At 33.6% G+C, this 19777-nt stretch overlaps 1 protein-coding gene across 1 annotated transcript in view; it reads left to right on the top strand.

Annotated features, from left to right (window-relative positions):
- LOC143244596 (voltage-gated delayed rectifier potassium channel KCNH8-like) overlaps nt 1-19777 on the top strand; it is a 99570-nt gene that overhangs the window by 27821 nt on the left and 51972 nt on the right. The window contains exons 2-5 of the mRNA XM_076489572.1: nt 12976-13209; nt 13737-13871; nt 15425-15564; nt 17582-17819. Of these exons, the coding sequence (XP_076345687.1) occupies nt 12976-13209; nt 13737-13871; nt 15425-15564; nt 17582-17819 (747 nt within the window). The remainder of the gene's footprint in view (nt 1-12975; nt 13210-13736; nt 13872-15424; nt 15565-17581; nt 17820-19777) is intronic.

The following is a 19777-nucleotide window of genomic DNA, read 5'->3' as shown; positions in this document are numbered from 1 at the left end:
ATCCTCTGAACTCGTTCTTAAAAATAGATTTTCTTTTCTCTTATATATATTAATCACTGGGACGTACAATTGATATTTCGCTTGAGTTACACTTTAGAATTAGGGTCGGTAAACTTTGGTTTTGACGTCAACGCATGGTAGAGGGAAAATGGAGCTGTCTAGACCAATTTATTTTCAGTAAGTGAACTTTATTGCGTATACCCACGTTGCGATTTGCCATAAAGAACTAAACAGACTTTGGCTGGAACCAAATTATGATCTTAAAGTGCTACAATACTGTTGCCGTACGTGCTCCATTATAGTGAATTGTACTATACAAACCTTAAGGAAGTCTCTTCATTATATGGCATTTGAACTGCCCTAGGGGAGGTTCTACAACCCAGACATCATGACGTTTTTATAGCAAAAAAGGAACCTGGAAGATCGACTATTGTAACATTAAATATACAAAGTCATCTTTTTGTTGCTACGTCCTAAACATCGCAAGTTAAGAAACTGTAAGAAATTACCAGTATCCCACAGCAACAGTTTATTTGTTTATTTTTTTGAATTTCGCGCAAAGCTACTCGAGGGCTATCTGCCTAGCCGTCCCTAATTTAGCAGTAAAAGATTAGGGGGAAGGAAGCAAGTGATCATCACCCACCGCGAACTCTTGGGCTATTCTTTTTACCAACGAATAGTGGGATTGACCGTCACATTATAACGCCCCCAGGGCTGAAAGGGCGAGCATGTTTTGGTGCGATCGGGATTCGAACCCGCAACCCTCAGATTACGAGTCGAACGCCTTAGCACGCTTGGCCATGCCGAGTTCTCCCCCCCCCCACAGCAACAGATCACCATACGTTGTGGAAAAAGTTAACGCCTTAATTAAGTTGATTATAGGTATGATTAAAACAACGTATTTTTTTAATAATGAGATAATATTTCGAATTATTAAAATATATTATATAATCGTTAATTCTTCATAGAAAACATTCACGAACAAAACGTTCAGTTCAAACTGTTTGTTTGGACTGAAATACATGGGAATCGCTTATCAGATCCTTGTTATGAACTGTTATAGTTTCATTTTTTGTTTGTTATATATTTAGTTTTCATGGGCCAAAAATATTTATCATAACAGGGATTTTAAAACTGTAAAACAAAAAATGATGGGTATCTTTGTTCCGTAATATACTGCTGTTTCAACACATTGCGAAAGTTCGCTCAACAATTACAGATGATCAGTGATGACGAGAAACCCACTTGTTGAGAAATTTATATGCAAAAACGGCTCGTTTGGGCTGAGAAAACACTTTACATAGAAGAGCGAACAACGTTTCGACCTTCTTCGGTCATCGTCAGGTTCACAAAGAAAGAGGTAACTGACCGGAAGCTGACCACATGTGAAAGGGTTGTGTAACTGTGTGTCGAAATGTAGAGGGCGGTATTAGATGTTTGAATATATAATTTTATTTATTATATTAATATAGGTATAAAGGCGTTCCTTTATATTGGTTTATTTTGGGTTTAAGTTGTTGTATAAGTAAGGCTTCTTTAATTTTACGTTTGTTTATGTTTGTTTCTTTATTTAGTATTTGAGTGTTTTCTATGGTTATGTTGTGTTTATTTGACTTGCAGTGTTCGAAAACGTGTGAAGGTGACTTTTATGTTCTTTGAATCTGGTTTCCTTTTTCTACTTGTTTCTCAATATAGAAGTCGTGGCAGTTATCACATTGTATTTTATAAATAATGTTGGTGTGGTGTTTGTCAGTGTAGTTTTTTACATAGTATAGACCTCAGTTTTGTGCCGGGTTTTGAATAAATTTGGTATTAATTGGAATGTCATATTTTGTTACTAATTTTTGCCAAATGTTGGTTATTTGTTTGCTGATGTCGGGAATATATGGTATACAGCAGTATATGGTTTCGTGGTTTTTTTGATTCGTGAGCTGTATTTACTTTAGTTGGTTGATTTTGCTTTCTGTCTAGGTGTGTGCGTATAATGTTTTCTACGGTTTGTGGAGGAAACTTATTGATGTTGGTGAAGTATTGTTTTATTTTGTCTAATTCATCGTTAATTTTATCTGGTGAGCATAGTTTTATGGCTGTGTTTATTTGGTTTCTTAGTATGTTGAGTTTTTGTTTTGTTTCATGTGCTGAGTCCCAAGGAATGTATAGTCCAGTATGGGTGATTTTTCAGTTTTCTGTTTTGTGAAATTATGTTGATGGTTTTGTGAGAAAATTTTTCAGAAAACTGAAAAATAACCTTACAAAAATAGACATTAATTGCATAAAAAACCTAAAACAAGACAAAAAATATAAAATTCTAAAAGCAGATAAAGGTAACGCTATAGTCATAATGAACACGAATGAATACATCAAAAAATGAATAACATCCTATCAGACACGAACAAATTTAAACCTATACACACAAATCCAACAAAGACACACGAGACGCAACTGAACAAATTACTACTACAAATGAAAAAAGCCAACACAATTTCACAAACACTTTATTCCTACCTACGTAAAACCGACTCACGCACACCACAAATATACGGCATCCCCAAACCTCATAAACCAGATTGTCCATTACGACCAATAATGTCCACATATGAATCGTTTAATTACAACCTTGGTAAATACATAGCATGGGCATTCTCCAAATATGTAACATCAGCCAGCTCATTTATCAAAGACTCTTTTAATTTCAAGTCTAATCTAAATCAACTTAATCATAAAGCCTTAATGGCCAGTTTCGATGTTATATCCCTCTTTACAGAAGTTCCAACCACTGAAGCCTGCAAGATAGCCTTAGAACTCTATATCCGAGACCCTAACCCAACTATAGAAATTCCCAGTAACCAGTTAGCAACCCTCATAGAATTCACCACGATAAAGACAAACTTCATGTTCAACAACCAAAACTATATACAAACAAACGGCCTAAGCATGGGCAACCCAGTATCACCAGTTCTAGCCAATATTTTTTATGACACAAGTTGAAACACAAGCAATTAACACAGCATTACATCCACCACTATACTGGTATAGATATGTAGATGACACGGTTGTGGATTCAAATCTACAGAACACATACTTAATTTTTCAATCACATTAACTCTATACATCCCAACATCAACTTCACATGTGAACAGGAAGAAAACAATCAAATATCATTTCTTAACCTCAAAATTACAAGAACTGATACACAATTTCAAACAGAAATCCACCGAAAAATCACCCATACTGGACTATACATTCCTTGGGACTCAGCACATGAAACAAAACAAAACTCAACATACTAAGAAACCAAATAAACACAGCCATAAAACTATGCTCACCAGATAAAATTAACGATGAATTAGACAAAATAAAACAATACTTCACCAACATCAATAAGTTTCCTCCACAAACCGTAGAAAACATTATACGCACACACCTAGACAGAAAGCAAAATCAACCAACTAAAGTAAATACAGCTCACGAATCAAAAAACCACGAAACCATATACTGCTGTATACCATATATTCCCGACATCAGCAAACAAATAACCAACATTTGGCAAAAATTAGTAACAAAATATGACATTCCAATTAATACCAAATTTATTCAAAACCCGGCACAAAACTGAGGTCTATACTATGTAAAACTACACTGACAAACACCACACCAACATTATTTATAAAATACAATGTGATAACTGCCACGACTTCTATATTGAGAAACAAGTAGAAAAATGGAAACCAGATTCAAAGAACATAAAAGTCACCTTCACACGTTTTCGAACACTGCAAGTCAAATAAACACAACATAACCATAGAAAACACTCAAATACTAAATAAAGAAACAAACATAAACAAACGTAAAATTAAAGAAGCCTTACTTATACAACAACTTAAACCCAAAATAAACCAATATAAAGAACGCCTTTATACCTATATTAATATAATAAAATTATATATTCAAACATCTAATAGATTTCGACACACAGTTACACAACCCCTTTCAAACATGTGGTCAGCTTCCGGTTTACCTCTTTCTTTGGTATGACCGAAGAAGAAACGTTGGTAGAAAAATAAAACATGGATATTCTTACATTATGTTCACTGTCTTCTGACGTCTAATGTATGTGTTGAAGCAATACATTCTTAGAACATATATCAAAGAGGCCAATGTTTCGTAAAATGTTAAGTTCCTTTGATTTGGAAAATTCTAATGACAAAAAAGATAAAAAAATGTGGTGTAAGTAACTACTTACGAATTGTAAATGTTAATAAGTCCAGTATAATAAATTAAACAATTTAAAAATAATTGTAAGTTAACTTGTTTATTGATTTGTGGACACTTGAAATTAATAGGCTTGTATTCGATAAAATGGAGCAAGACGAAGCCTAGTGATTAACATGTTGGACTGAGGACTCGAAGGTCGAACGTTTGAGCTGGTGATATATTGTTTAACATTCTCCGCACTCTTAGATATAAGCGCGTTATAGATGTGGCAGTCAGAACTCGGGAAAGGTCTCTGATCTAACCGTTACATTAGTTCATGCATGCTACGTAACGCTGTACATGTTGAATTACTCTAATCCATAATAATAGGAGCAACTCATTAATTAAAACAGTTAAACCATTAGAAGTTAGCGAAGATGGATATTGTATTGATATGATATAAAAACTATTTCCGGTCGTGATCACATAAACACATCATGATATTTTTTATGTGATCACGATCGGAAATAATGTTTTCATTTCATAACACTTGTTATAAGTGCGAATTAATGGCGATTTGCCTTTCAAAGCGCTTGCTCGGTTGGGTTATTTCTCTGGTGTGTAATGTTAACATCAAAGTTCAGAATGAAACAGTTACACCAGAAGGCGTCTTGTTGGTTTGTAGCATATCCTTTCGGAAGGCCTGTCACTCGATACAAGGTCACAGTGGTTCAGATGATATTCAGTTTCATTCGATGACTATACTGGTCATGAAAGGTATAGGTGTAGAAAGTCATTGTTATCATTCAGAAGCAAATTTGAAATATTCTAAACAGGTTAATTACCTTACAGTTTCTTGAGAGAACCTGTATCCATAATGAAGAAAATTAGCATATTGGAATGTACGGAATTAGCAACAGGGTTCAGACACATTCTGAAGCTCACTTCTAAATCAATCAAAAAATCCAAATAGCCTGGTAACTTGGTAATATTTCTTACGTTGTTCCATAACAGTAACAGGTTTTATGTTTTATAAGATACAACAGGACCAAGTACCTAATGGATTTTCCTTGCATTTTTACTCTTCCCAAAGTACAAAGACAGTTGTTTTTAATTATTTGCCTACTACAGTCTCTTAAATCATGTTTTTTACAATAAGACATTTATGTACTAGTTATTGATTGTTTTTGGTTTTATTTCGTGCCAAGCTAGACGAGAGTTCTTTACTTTAGCCGTCCCTAATTTAGCAGTAAAAGATTAGGGGGAAGGAAGCAAGTGATCATCACTCACCGTCAACTCTTGGACTACTCCTTTACTAACGGGCCCGGCATGGCCAGGTGGGTTAAGGCGTTCGACTCGTAGTCCGAGGGTCGCGGGTTCGAATTCCGGTCGCACTAAACATCCTCGCCCTTTCAGCCGTCGGGGCGTTATAATGTGACGGTCAATCCCACTATGCGTTAGTAAAAGAGTAGCCCAAGAGTTGGCGGTGGATGGTGATGACTAGTTGCTTTCCCTCTAGTCTTACACTGCTAAATTAGGGAGGGCTAGCGCAGATAGCCCTCGAGTAGCTTTGCGCGAAATTCAAAAAACAAAACAGAGAGAAGGCAGCTAGTCATCACCACCCACCGCCAACTCTTGGACTACTCTTTTACCAACGAATATTGGGATTGACCGTCATGCGAACCCGCGACCCTCAGATTACGAGTCGCACGCCGTAACACACTTGGCCATGCCGGGCCTAATAAGAAGGAATTTTGTCTTTTAAGACATACGTGTATTATTATGCCCTACACTTTCTATATAGAAAATCTTCATTCCAGGTGAATATTTCAGAGTGCTATATCAAGCACTGATACATGTTGTTTTGGTCCGGCATGGCCAAGCGTGTTAAGGTGTGCGACTCGTAATCTGAGGGTCGCGGGTTCGCATACCCGTCGCGCCAAACATGCTCGCCCTTTCAGCCGTTGGAGCGTTATAATGTGACGGTCAATCCCACTATTCGTTGGTAAAAGAGTAGCCCAAGAGTTGGCGGTGGGTGGTGATGACTAGCTGCCTTCCCTCTAGTCTTACACTGCTAAATTAGGGACGGCTTGCACAGAGAGCCCTCGAGTAGCTTTGTGCGAAATTCCTAAAACAAACATGTTGTTTTTTAGAGCACGTGCTCTTTTAACATTTCGATTCATTTCCTCTAACTTTCTGAAAATAGTATTAATGATTTAAAACCTAACAACTTGATTTACCAAGTTACGAACTTATAAAAATGTGTGTGTGTGGATGGGTGGGTGTCTGCTGTGGTAAATAACATAAAATTCTTAATTTCACAATATTTATTTATAACGTAATATTTATTATAGTATTCATTATTACTTCACCAAAAGTTTGTATGAACTTTAAAAATCCAATTTCTATGCAGAATAAAAACAGATTTTTTCACACACTTTCACTTTCGATGTTCACGAAAGCGCATGCTAGGATTCATAAAATTATTTTAACGACCCTAGTGTCAACTGAAATCAATCAGACACTCAGATTAGTCTTAGGTCTCTCGACTAGCTGCTAAAGTCAAGTAATGATTGTTTGTTAGAAGAGAGAGCATTTGTAACTCAGTTTACCCAGCGGTGATTTCCGATAAGAACAAGAGATGTTGAGAGAAAAAAACAATTTGATATCCGGCTCTACCCTTGACGTATCAAAGCCGAAATATTAAGCGAGGACTTACTTAGAAAACTTACTTTAAAGGGTCCCTAAAACGCTTAATCGTGAAGTTTTGTTTATCATCTCACGTACGACGACACGAAGCAGACGATTTGATATTATTTCGTAGTGGTAGTGCTGATGTATTTTAACGTAAATAGATTGTTAAAGATTTCTGCACTGCTTCACAAGGATAGTAGTTTGAACAATGCCAATACATTCCATACCTATTAAGATTACTAATGACTTATTTTATTTTTGTTCATTGTATCTTTGTAATTAAGCACAGAGCTACACAATGAGCTAACTGTGCTCTATCCACCACTGGTATCGAAACCCTGATTCTAGCACTGTAAGTCTGCAGATATACCGCTCTGTCATTAGAAGGTTTTCTTTCTTGTAAACTATTGTTAATTTTACGAGCGCTAAAAACCGGGTTTCGATAACCGTGGCGGGCAGAGCACAGATAGCCCATTGTCTAGCTTTTGCTTAGTTCAAAACGACAAGAACAACAATTTTATGAAAATATTACGTTTTACAAGTTTGTTGGTTTTTTTTTCACCAAAATTACACAAAAATATTATTGTTACTGGTTGTTGTTTTTTTACTTTTTACAAATGTCATATGAATTTTTGAATCTTAGTTTGCGAGTGAATTTTGTAACTTTTATCAGATGTTGCCTATTATTTGCTCAACTTAAAATAAAACAACAACAATAACAAAATTACATAATTTATACAATAGTTTAGAAAGACTGATTATCTTATGATATAATTATTTAAATAAATCTCTTCCTTTATATGTAATGTATTGATTACGACTTATTGCGTTTTACGAGATGTTAGTTACGATACAATGGAACGTGAAGCGGATGGTAAGGCTTCACTGTATTGATCCTTCCATATGGTTACAGTACTTAAGATCTTCCATTACGACAAATGAGAGATTCCCAGAGCTCAAGCCGTTCTTGTCTCGCATCACTAAATGCTGTTAATATACCCGATTCTATAGTTTATTCCCAGAGCTATGGCGCAATATAACTTCAAACCTAAATCTATACGATAACTTCCTCCGTATAAGTTCGAATCCGTAAGAGTACAGTGAATACGTTAGTTCAGGTGAAAAATGTGAATGAAAGTAAAGTTACTTCTAAACATTGAAATATATTTAAAAAAAACTCCAATGTTATCAATTTCATCTCAAAGAATGTACATGTCCAAGGACTAAAGAGCACCTCAATGTTTTAGTCTTCAAAGTAATATCAAACTGTTATATTTGAAAGCGAGTGCCTTTTGGGGACCAATATAAAATGTCTTTATTAAAGTAAATCCCTACAGGTATTCACTTCAATCTTTCCAACTTAATCATCAAAATTATAGATCCATATCTTTTCAGGAGTCAATAACTGTTCCTAATATGATTATGGAATGATGATTGTAATATCACATGGAAACAAACAGTAAAAACTACTGTTTAAAACCCGAATAATCTAAATATTTTTGAAAGACAAAATAAAAGTTTAATACTACTGTTCTTGTGAAACGAAATGTACTTTATTTAAAAGCAAGAGTTGAAAAAAACCTTTGTAAAGTTTCTAAATCATTTCTTTTGGAATATTTCAAACTCTTTGGCCCTGCATGGCAAGAGTGTTAAGGCGTTCGCCTCGTAATATTGAAAATAAATACTTCAAACTCTACATATCCTCCAGTGACACAGCTGTATGTCTGAGGCCTTAAAATGCTAGAATCCGGATTTCGATACCTGTGCTGGGCAGAGCACAGATAGTCCACTGTGTAGCTTTCTGCTTAATTACAAACAAACAAAATCTACACATTCGTATATTTTCTACATAAATTTAATATTTGTTTTTGAATTTCGCGCAAAGCTACTCGAAGGCTATCTGCGCTAGTCGTCCCTAATTTAGCAGTGTAAGACTAGAGGGAAGGCAGCTAGTCATCACCACCCACCGTCAACTCTTGGACTACTATTTTACCAACGCATAGTGGGATTGACCGTCACATTATAACGCCCCCACGGCTGAAAGGACGAGCATGTTTGGTTCGATCGGGATTCGAACCCGTGACCCTCGGATTACGAGTCGAACGCCTTAACGCGCTTGGCCACGCCGGGCCTCATAAATTTAATATTCACTGTAATTTGTCACTTAAAAACTCAATAAACATAGTTTTTACAATTACATAGTTATACAAAACACTAGATGTGTATTGAAGATAGTATATTTCTCAATATTTAACGGGACATTTCACTTAGTATACAATTATTGCACACTTTCTGCTCAACACTGAACCCGACATACAGCAGTTTCAGTCGGAACAATTGAACTTGTTAGATAATCAGTGAATTCAGTTTATAAATCATAGAGTGCAGTTCTAGTATTCCAACAACAATACTTTACAACATAAAACGTTTCATATACTCTTGTCAGTACGATTAAACTGTTCCCAACATCAGTCAAAAGTTTAGACAGGATCAGTTTCAAAATATTGCTATAAATATTTTTCAACATGAAAGATAGTTTGGATCTGATCGATCCAGTTTTACTTTTAATATTCATGATATGAACTTAAACTGAAAAAGACATCAGCAGAGTTTGTTTGATAAACTTGTTCACATCAGTCTACAACAAGGTATTCAAGTTGTATTTAAATACCAACACTAACAAGTTTCCATCCACGTGTTTTATTTGTTCATTAATGTTTCAAATCAAAAAATGTATTTTTTAAAAACTGAATTTTTGAAACAATACTACCTTGTATTCTGCTAAAAATCATTGTGAAACTTAACTTTATGTGCACTATAGTACTTAAAATTATTAGTTTATCAGAGCATCAAATACAGTTTAACATACGAGCAATATTGAAAAAAAAAGTTGACAGTTATAATCGTAAAATAACTTCACGAAATTCTCAACATTTAATTGTACAATATGAAGTTATTTCTACTTTTAAGTTACCTTTAGTTTTTGATCTAGAACTCACATATATATCGTTTAAATATAACTTTACAAATATAACTCACAAATATTTATATATGATGAAGGTGTAATAATTTCGACAGATGATTAAATAAAAGTATCATTCGTCTTAGAATTTGGCCAGTGTTCGTCAACTTTATCTGCGGGACACATTCCTCTTATAGGTTGACAGCATTGATATTTACAAATAACATAAACTAAAATATCTATTAAGTACCAAGATTAAGTTAACCTTCATACAAGTATTGTACAACTAACTTAGTGTACAAATCTGGTTTCATTTCCTACTCTCTTATAATCTAAATTCTGAATGGTTTTTTTTTTCATAGTCGGTCGTTGGTCAACAACTGTTTCTTGAGAAATATTTAGTTATATATCATGTAATGAAATCAAGAGCTGTTACAATTTATCTGGTGTATAACCACAAAGAACAGTGATTGTGGCTCTTGTACAATGCTAAGGACGGAAGACGTGTCAAACATATGCTACATCACTCTATCATTAGACAATAAATATAATGAATATTAAACTGCACATTAAAACTGCACGTTTATTAAAAGTGCTCCTATAAGATCCACGTACAAAACCATGTCACACATTCACCATCGTGATTGGATTCATTTCTAAAGATCATTGTTCGAAGACCATACATATAATAAGTTAATAATATTTTATTGCATAACATAATAATAATAGTATAAATTTTATATCTTAAATATCAATGGAATTGTTATACGATTTACAAAAATTTAGTGAAGTTTACTCTAGAATCAGAAAGAAGTTAAAGTCATGAGACATTATCACTTCATTCTCTTTAACTTACATTTACTTACGTTGAAAAATTGGGAAATGCTATTCATTTTGTAAAGCAGCCTTGTGTTTATTCATAAGAAGTCATTCTTTTGACATTAAATGAGTGTACAAAAACATCAGTTATTTTTGTTGATGAAAATAAAAAGAGGATCCGATATTTGATGACAGCTTGACTCATGCATAGGTTGTCCAAATACAAATGTAGAAAAACATCGATTCCCCTCCTACAGAGCTACAAAAATGTTCAACCTACACTGAATGTATGATGAATTTCTTGATTTAAGAGCATCTGAATGCATGGGTCTGTCACTAGTGCTAGAGCAGCTAGACGATACTTGCCACTCAGTACCCGGGCTAACATTTAATGTTAGATACCTTAATAAATTATGTAATATTACTGGCTGATATAGTGTTTTGACTAATACTCTAATTCCAGCTGTAAATCTCATGTAGGATAAACCTATTAAGTAACATGAGTAAATAAACTACTTTGTCAAGTGATATGGCTGATATAAAGACAAAGTTGTCAAAAATTAGTTTTAAATCATTGTTTGAAGTTTAAAGAATTATCCTTTTTGGAACATTTTACATATAAATGTTCAAGAAATGTAATTAAATGTAGGACTAATGAATTAATGTTTAATACTGACTGTGTTAAGTATAATCATGTTGTGAAAATCATTGTCCACCCGCCACTACAGCCTAGCAATGCATTCTCTAAGGTGACATTATTGCATGACTCCAATGCCCTCTGGTTCAACTTCGTGGAATTATTATGTAATCGTCTTTGACATTCTCTTGTCATGTCCGTCTGTCATGGCGGCCTAGCAACGCGCTTTATCTGATGACGTCATTGCTTGTACTTCTTTTCTCATGAAGTCTGCACATAAGTGGCGTCTTCTAACGAGATGTCTTGCAAGTACCCCGATAATTACTTCTATTGAAAAGTGGGAACGTCCAGCGCAGAAAGACCTCATGTTTATAAGAGTAAGCTTCACAAGTAACAAATACTAATCCAAAAAAAGAATCACAGTTAACTGACCTGCTCAGTAATTAGCAATTCGCGGACTTAGTTTCTGGAAGAACGCGTGAAAGGATTTGTTGTAGATAAGAATAAAGATTCGTTGTGAATTTGACGCTTTATTTTTTTTTTAAGATAAAAGTCGAAATGATGATTATCGTGTTATTCTTTAACAGAAGTGAGGAGTAATATTAATGGATGGATTTGTAAGAAAATGCAAGGAAATTAAACTTCACTTTGTAATAAACTGAAAACTGAGTGATCCATTGAATGAAGAAGGTTCAAACATTACCATATCAGAGAAGACTCAAATAATAAAGAAAATATTGAATGTAGGCTTATTATAAGATAGAAACGAATCTGATTAAAAACCACTCTTATTTTACACATTCGATTTTAGGTATTCTGTAATAACTCTACTCGTAGAGAAACTCTACGCATATTAAACAATTCAATACTAAACAATAGATAAATAGCTCCACTGGTTGAATCACGTTACAAAAATAAGTAACTCTTGTTCAATTTTTATACGGTCTTAACCAAATATAGAGTGTTTCGAATTAAAACTTTATAGAAAATGTAAGAATTATCTATGGTATGAAATAAATGCGGTAGGGAAGGTAATATGCGTATTTATATCATAAGCCCTCCAGTGGCATAGCGGGATGACAATGGACTTACAACATTAGAAACCGGGTTTCAATACCCGTGGTGTGAAGAGCACAGATAGTCCGTTGTGTAACTGTGTGCTTAATTACAAACAAATAAATCTACCACAATAATTAGGTTTGTTTTGAATTTCGCGCAAAGCTACTCGAGAGTTATCTGTGCTAGCCGTTCCTAATTTTTCAGTGTAAGACGAGAGGGAAGGCAGCTAGTCATCACCACCCAGCGCCAATTCTTGGGCTACTCTTTACCAACGAATAGTGGAATTATAACGCCCTCATGGCTGAAAGAGCTAGCATGTTTGGTGCGAAGGGAATTCGAACTCGCGACCCTCAAATTAGGAGTCAAATGCCTTAATCCACTTGGTCATGGCGGGCCCAATAATTAGGTTAAAGGTTATTATTTAAAGAACATATTGGAAGAAATACGTTCTTGGTAATTTCTCAAGTGTATTGTACGTAACACATTTCATAGTAATCAATTTCATAATTACTGTTTGAAGATCATTTACTGTCATCAACTTCCCATTAGAAAGCGACACAATTATCCTTCTTTGTAGTTTGTTATATGTTTATTTACTTATATTTTACAGACAGCAATTTTGTGTTGGGAAATGCACAAGTTCCTTCAGTGTATCCGATTGTGTATTGTTCTGATGGATTCTGTGACCTAACTGGTTTCTCCAGGGCCCAGATCATGCAGAGAGGCTGCGCCTGTGCTTTCCTGTTCGGTCCCGATACAACTAATGAAGACAAAGAACAGATCGAATGGGCACTGAGTAGCAAAACGGAGCTGAAACTAGAAGTGTTGTTCTATAAAAGAAACGGTAGCATTTAAATAACTCAGTTATCTTCGTACAGTTATCTTCGTATGTTTAATTAATTACCAATAAGTATATATAAAAAAACTACTCGATTTTCATCAAACTTTAATATTCTCTGGTGGTTTAGCTATGAGCTAGAGGGACTATCATGTTAATATTCGAGCTTTATACCGTAGTTGGACAAAATGTTGAGAGTTCTTATCTTTTGTTTTAATAGCAAATAAAGAAGTTAAAATTTAACGTTTTGGTAGTTAGGTTTACATAACCGCCTAGATATAATTAACTTTTACTTTCGTTTTGAGTAATGCTAGTAAATAGCTACTAATTTCTTTTTAGCTTAAATTTCGTAATTTCATATTTAATTTTCGCCAAAGCATGATAGCATCAGACAATTTTGTTTTTTTTTGTATTTTCAAAAATGTCTAAGTTAATATTTTTATATGAGTTCACTTTTTAATTCTAATGATAGAACGGTTCAAACATTTTTCTATGCGATGTCTGATTAAAACATACACGTCTCTAATCTGCAGGCAGTCCTTTTTGGTGTCTTTTGGACATCGTTCCCATTAAGAACGAGAAACACGAGGTTGTTTTGTTTCTTGCTTCACATAAGGATATTACGAAAACCAAGATAGCTGAAATGGAAATGGACACAAACGACAATGGTAAACTAGGCTAGGGTTTTAACTGCATTTTTTTCACATGTTCTGTTGGCTCGGTCGTGTTTTACATCTTGTTGTTTTTGTCAAACAAAAGCTCTCGTAACTCAAACAAATTATTAGTTTTCACTACGTGTCGCTGGTAACTATAAATGGTTATTAAACTTGAGGATTTGCCGTCACTAATTTACGCAATGAAACATCGTAATAATTTATTGAATTTGATAAAAACTCACGCATTACAATGAACAATCTTTTGGTTAGTTATTTTTAAAAACATTGTTTTAATTATTTTCTTCATAATTAACTAATCAATAATAAATTTTATATGTAAACATTTAATTGAGAATACGGTTGTTATTTACTCATCATATAACTTGGAGATTGAAATGATTATTTTTGTGAACAGGAAATATGATCTATTGTTATATACAGAAGAACATTTTATTTAGTATAATATTTACCTATTAAGACTCAACCAGGCACAAGATCGTTGTATTTAACTCAGTGTTCCCTTAATTAGCTTTTATCGATTCATTTGATCTAAAGTTCATTTGTTAAGCTTCCATCCGACAAAAGCTATTTTTTATTTAATTTTCTGACCAGTGGCACAACGGTATGTTTGTGGACTTACAACTCTTGAAATCGGGTTTCAATGCCCTTGGTGGGCAGAGCACAGATGACCCATTGTTTAGCATTGTTCTTAATTTCAAACCTAAGCTTACTTAACTTTGTGTTATTCGATAAAGATTTCACTGAGCACCACTATTTCATCAATTTGGCGTTCACCTATTTTATTTAGTCCATGGTTAGTTTATAAAGGTCTCATCAGACATGAGAACATCTTATTAAAGTTAATGTTCATTTAGTGAACCTTTATTCATACAAAAACTGTCGTTTAAAAACTTTTTTACGGTGTATGAAAAAGTAACGGATTTAAAACCAATTTGTTCTACGTTAAGACACAGAAACAAGTTTGTTTGTTTTGAATTTCGCACAAAACTACTCGAGGGTTATCTGTGCTCACAGAAACAAAGCTGTATTTTATTGTTATTGCAGATAAAATTAGTGTCTTTTATTGGAGACAATTCAAGTCACATTCTGTTTGGAGTGTGTGTTTTCTTATAGCAAAGCCACATCGGGCTATCTGCTGAGTCCACCGAGGGAAATCGAACCCCTGATTTTAGGGTTGTAAATCCGGAGACATACCGCTGTACTAGCGGGGGGTTTCTGTTCGGAAATTTTCTATAACATTCAAAAAAGGTTTATGTAATATATATGTATACATAAAAATGAGTTTCGGAATCGAGGGGTATTTTATGATGTTGTTTGAAAATTTCAGAAACTACAACATAGGAATTACTTACCTTTGACATCTATAAAAGTCATGTTTAGGTCGTATACTTTCTTATGTAGCATAGCTAAACTCTCGTGCACATCAGCAAAGTTTCCTTCACGAGGAAGTTAGTAATGAGTAAGTTACGTCATTAGATGGTTTTGTTCACTTATTTTTGCTCCTTTGCTTTGCACAGTTTGTCTTATATCTGTATCTTATATAGAAGATGCAAACAGTAACTTTGACTCTGAGGGATGCTTACCTACTAACAACTATCAACGTCGTCGAAGTCGTGCTGTGCTTTACCAATTGTCTGGCCATTACCGTCAAGACAAGATGAAATCCAAGCTCAAGTTGAACAACGTAATATTTGGTTAATATTCTGTCAAAACACTCTTTACTTAAAAGCCAACAAGCTCATTTGAATATAATACTGCAACTGTAATGAAACCAATCTGCTGTCTGTAGAGATATTCAAAGTTTCAGGTGGATAGCATAACAATGGGATATTGTTTTGTTGAAAAAAATAAAGAAAAAGTTGATTGTTAATATTTCTTTTGTTCGCTAAACATTCTTGTGATATTTGTTTACAATTGCATTTATATTTCTTTTATCGTCTTTAAATAATTTCTGAGAAAAACATGAAACCTGTTTTCTACTTCGTAGTTATGAAGCTGTTATCTGTTAAACGTTTGACCAACGTTTATCCCCTGTTTATCAACGTATCTATATATAAGTTTTTTTAAATATATGTTGACCAAAATATACACTATTCTTCCTTGTGCCTTGTTCTGCCTTTCTGTGGACTTAGATGTTTTCTTTTTCTATTTAAAGCTCTGTTTAATATATCGCGAAAATGTCGATCTTTTAATTTTATTATTTGAAATATTTAAATCGTAATATGAACAACAGTTATGAGTATATGCGTTTACCAGTGGCTTTTACTTGTATATGAATATAATTAACAAATATTTTTTCTTCGAGTAAGATAAATTGAAAATTAACCAAGTTACATTTAAAAATGTCTTTATGTGCCTCAAAGCACATAGATTTACACTACAGTTAGAAATTTAATTACATCGGAAAAAGAAAAACTTAAAATTCATCTTCCTAATGGAATATTCTGTTATAAGAATTGTTATCCAAATGATAAAAAGTATCATCATATTTTATTTAGGTAAAAAGTCCTCTATTTTTCACCAAACTTGATGTATTAAATTTTAAAAATAGGGTTATAATCATACTTTTACAATGCAAGTATTTGAAGCTTCACAAATTTTGGGTTTATTTTTCTAAATATGAAAGCCATAGTTTCACCCAGAACGGATTACATTACAGAGGATATCTTATGTAACATATTTAAAAAAAATGAACATTAGTGATATAGCACGTATATTACAAACCCAGAGTCGTATGCTGTACTACACATTATCATAATATTACATAATCAAAAGCTGACATAAACATTTAAAGTTATGAATATTTGTATTTTAGAAAGTTCCTGAAACACGGTCGTTAAGAAGTTTAGATTGCTTTTTAAACGTAATTCATATTAATTTTGATCATCTAATAGCTTATTTCTAGAACCTCCTTCATTCGACTTCCAGAATACTTAATTTTGATCATCTAAACTATTTTATTCCTAGAACCTCCTTTATTCGACTTCCCTTCCAGAATACTTAATTTTTATCATCTAAACTATCTTATTTCTAGAACCTCCTTCATTCGACTTTCCTTCCAGAATAATTAATTTTGATCATCTAAACTATCTTATTTCTAGAACCTCCTTTATTCGACTTCCCTTCCAGAATACGTAATTTTGATAATCTAAATTATCTTATTTCTAGAACCTCCTTTATTCGATCCCTTCCAGAATACGCAATTTTGATATCTAAATTATCTTATTTCTAGAACCTCCTTTATTCGACTTCCCTTCCAGAATACGTAATTTTGATCATCTAAATTATCTTATTTCTAGAACCTCCTTTATTCGACTTCCCTTCCAGAATACGTAATTTTGATAATCTAAATTATCTTATTTCTAGAACCTCCTTTATTCGACTTCCCTTCCAGAATACTTAATTTTGATCATCTAAACTATCTTATTTCTAGAACCTCCTTCATTCGACTTACCTTTCAGAATACGTAATTTTGATCATCTAAACTATCTTATTTCTAGAACCTCCTTCATTCGACTTCCCTTCCAGAATACGTAATTTTGATCATCTAAATTATCTTATTTCTAGAACCTCCTTTATTCGACTTCCCTTCCAGAATACGTAATTTTGATCATCTAAACTATCTTATTTCTAGAACCTCCTTCATTCGACTTCCCTTCCAGAATAATTAATTTTGATCATCTAAACTATCTTATTTCTAGAACCTCCTTCATTCGACTTCCCTTCCAGAATACAAAACCGCAGCCATAAAAAGTTCTAAATTTATTGTTTCCCATTATGGCGTTTTCAAGACATGCTGGGATTGGCTAGTCCTGGTTGCTACTTTCTATGTTGCTATCGTTGTGCCCTACAATGCTGCGTTTCGAGACAGCAATGAAAATCCATCTAGGAACAAGACAATCATATGCGACGTGATTGTTGAAGCATTTTTCATCATAGGTAGGTACAAGGCCCTTTAGAACCATTTGACGTCCTCAGATTAGAATAAGACACAAAAATACATTAATGTTACTTCTTCCTGATATCTTCTATAAATCAGAAACGTTTTCGATAATTCGCTGGTTCCAAAATGCTGTATTGTTCAAATGCAAGTTATAAAGTTTCATGCTTTGTTCAAATTTATTAGATAGGATTTCATCATGAAGTGTACTGTATACCTATCCAATAGTTTCTTACAGCTTAAGAGTGATTCAAATCCGTGACCCTTATACTGCAAGTCGAGTGTCTTAACCACCAGGTCATGCCGGGCTAAGTGTTAATTGGAGTTCATCGTCAACGACACGCAATCAGTTTTATCGTTCAATAAACTTGTGTTTTAACTTAGTTGTGAGAGATCTGGAACACTGTAAAACAAAGTTTGAATACAACTTTACGAAAATAAAACGTGATTTTAAGATTACAAAAAACAACAGAGGTATTTGATAAGTTTATTAATTTGGGGATATAAGGAAATCCTGTTACAGCGGGTTTCAAAGAGTTTGCGCTAGTTTAAGTAATATTTTTATGTTTATTGTAAAGAACAAATCCAAGATAAATGCCACATGTGCTCTGACTATCTCAAATATCGAAATCTTATTTCAGCATCATAAACCCACAGATTTATCTTTGTGCCACCTGAAGAGGGGGCTTCATGTATTGAAAATAGTGAATCCAACAGTTATTTATTAAACAAATTATTTGTCAGTAAGTTGTAAATTTTAAAGATATATCTCTAATCTATATTGCTATAAAATTAATTTTTGCCTATATTTTAAATATAGTAACAGTTTAAGTTTAAAATAAAATAGAACATTAAACAAATTATCTCAGGTTTAAAAAATTAAAACATGAATCGGTTACATGCATTATAAAATATCAAATCGCTAATAATTTTCATTTAGGACTTTCATGGCTGCTAATTTACCAAACGTATTAGCAATGACAGTGAACAATATATTTCATTTTGTCTCATCGCTTTCGCTTTGATTATTGATATGAGTATTTGGTTTCTATAAAAGAAATGTTAAACCTTTGTCGAATTGTCAGTAAGGATTTGTGATGATTTCTATATAGGCCCGGAATGGCCAGGTGGTTAAGTCGCTCGATTCGTAATTCGCGCGTTCGAATCCCCGTTGTACTAAACATGCTCGCTCTTCCAGCCATTAGGACGTGATAATGTTACTATCAATCCCACCATTCGTTGGTAAAAGTGTAGCCCAAGAGTTGGCGGTGGGTGGTGAAGACAATCTGCCTTCCTCTAGACTTACGTTACTAAATTGAGGACGGCTAGCGCAGATAGCCCCGTGCAGCTTTGCGAGAAATTCAAAAACAAACAATTTCTGTATGAATACTTCGTATTTTTTATGTATTTATACCTTTATTATTCTGGCAAAAAACTTCGTCAAGCTGTTTAGAAATACGAACTGATTCAACATTTTTTATTTACCCCATTTTATTCTATCTGGAAGAAGTTAGGTGAAGTGGTAGTCAGCAGATAACAACTGTGTAGCTTTTCGCTAAAACAACAACAGTAATCCTTCTTTATGTGGTGTTTGTAAACCGTGTTTTACGAGCATAACTTTACAAAGATTTAAATTGGAAGAGTAAAGAATTTAAGAAAAATAGGAAAAACAAACTTTTAAAACTGGTTTTACATAAAAACAGAGAATGTTATTGATTTATCTCATACCTGAAATTCCCTATAAATATGCAAGTCTACTTTATGTCTACGTTTTATATCGCTATGCCTACAAAATATTTTTGAATTCATAAAAGAGGAATTTCAATAATAAAAATGTTTTCCACTATATTACGAGGTATTTTCTTGTTCTAAATATGGAGTTCATGGTAATTAAAATCATCTTGAATCTTCTCCACTTATCACCCCTTCTGACTGATGTAAAACAGTTGAATAACTC

The sequence above is a fragment of the Tachypleus tridentatus genome, chromosome 1 (genome assembly GCF_004210375.1).
Source record: "Tachypleus tridentatus isolate NWPU-2018 chromosome 1, ASM421037v1, whole genome shotgun sequence".
NCBI classification, from domain to species: domain Eukaryota; kingdom Metazoa; phylum Arthropoda; class Merostomata; order Xiphosura; family Limulidae; genus Tachypleus; species Tachypleus tridentatus.
The sequence above is the reverse complement of the archived record's forward strand: the minus strand, read 5'-3'. Positions and strand labels throughout refer to the sequence as shown.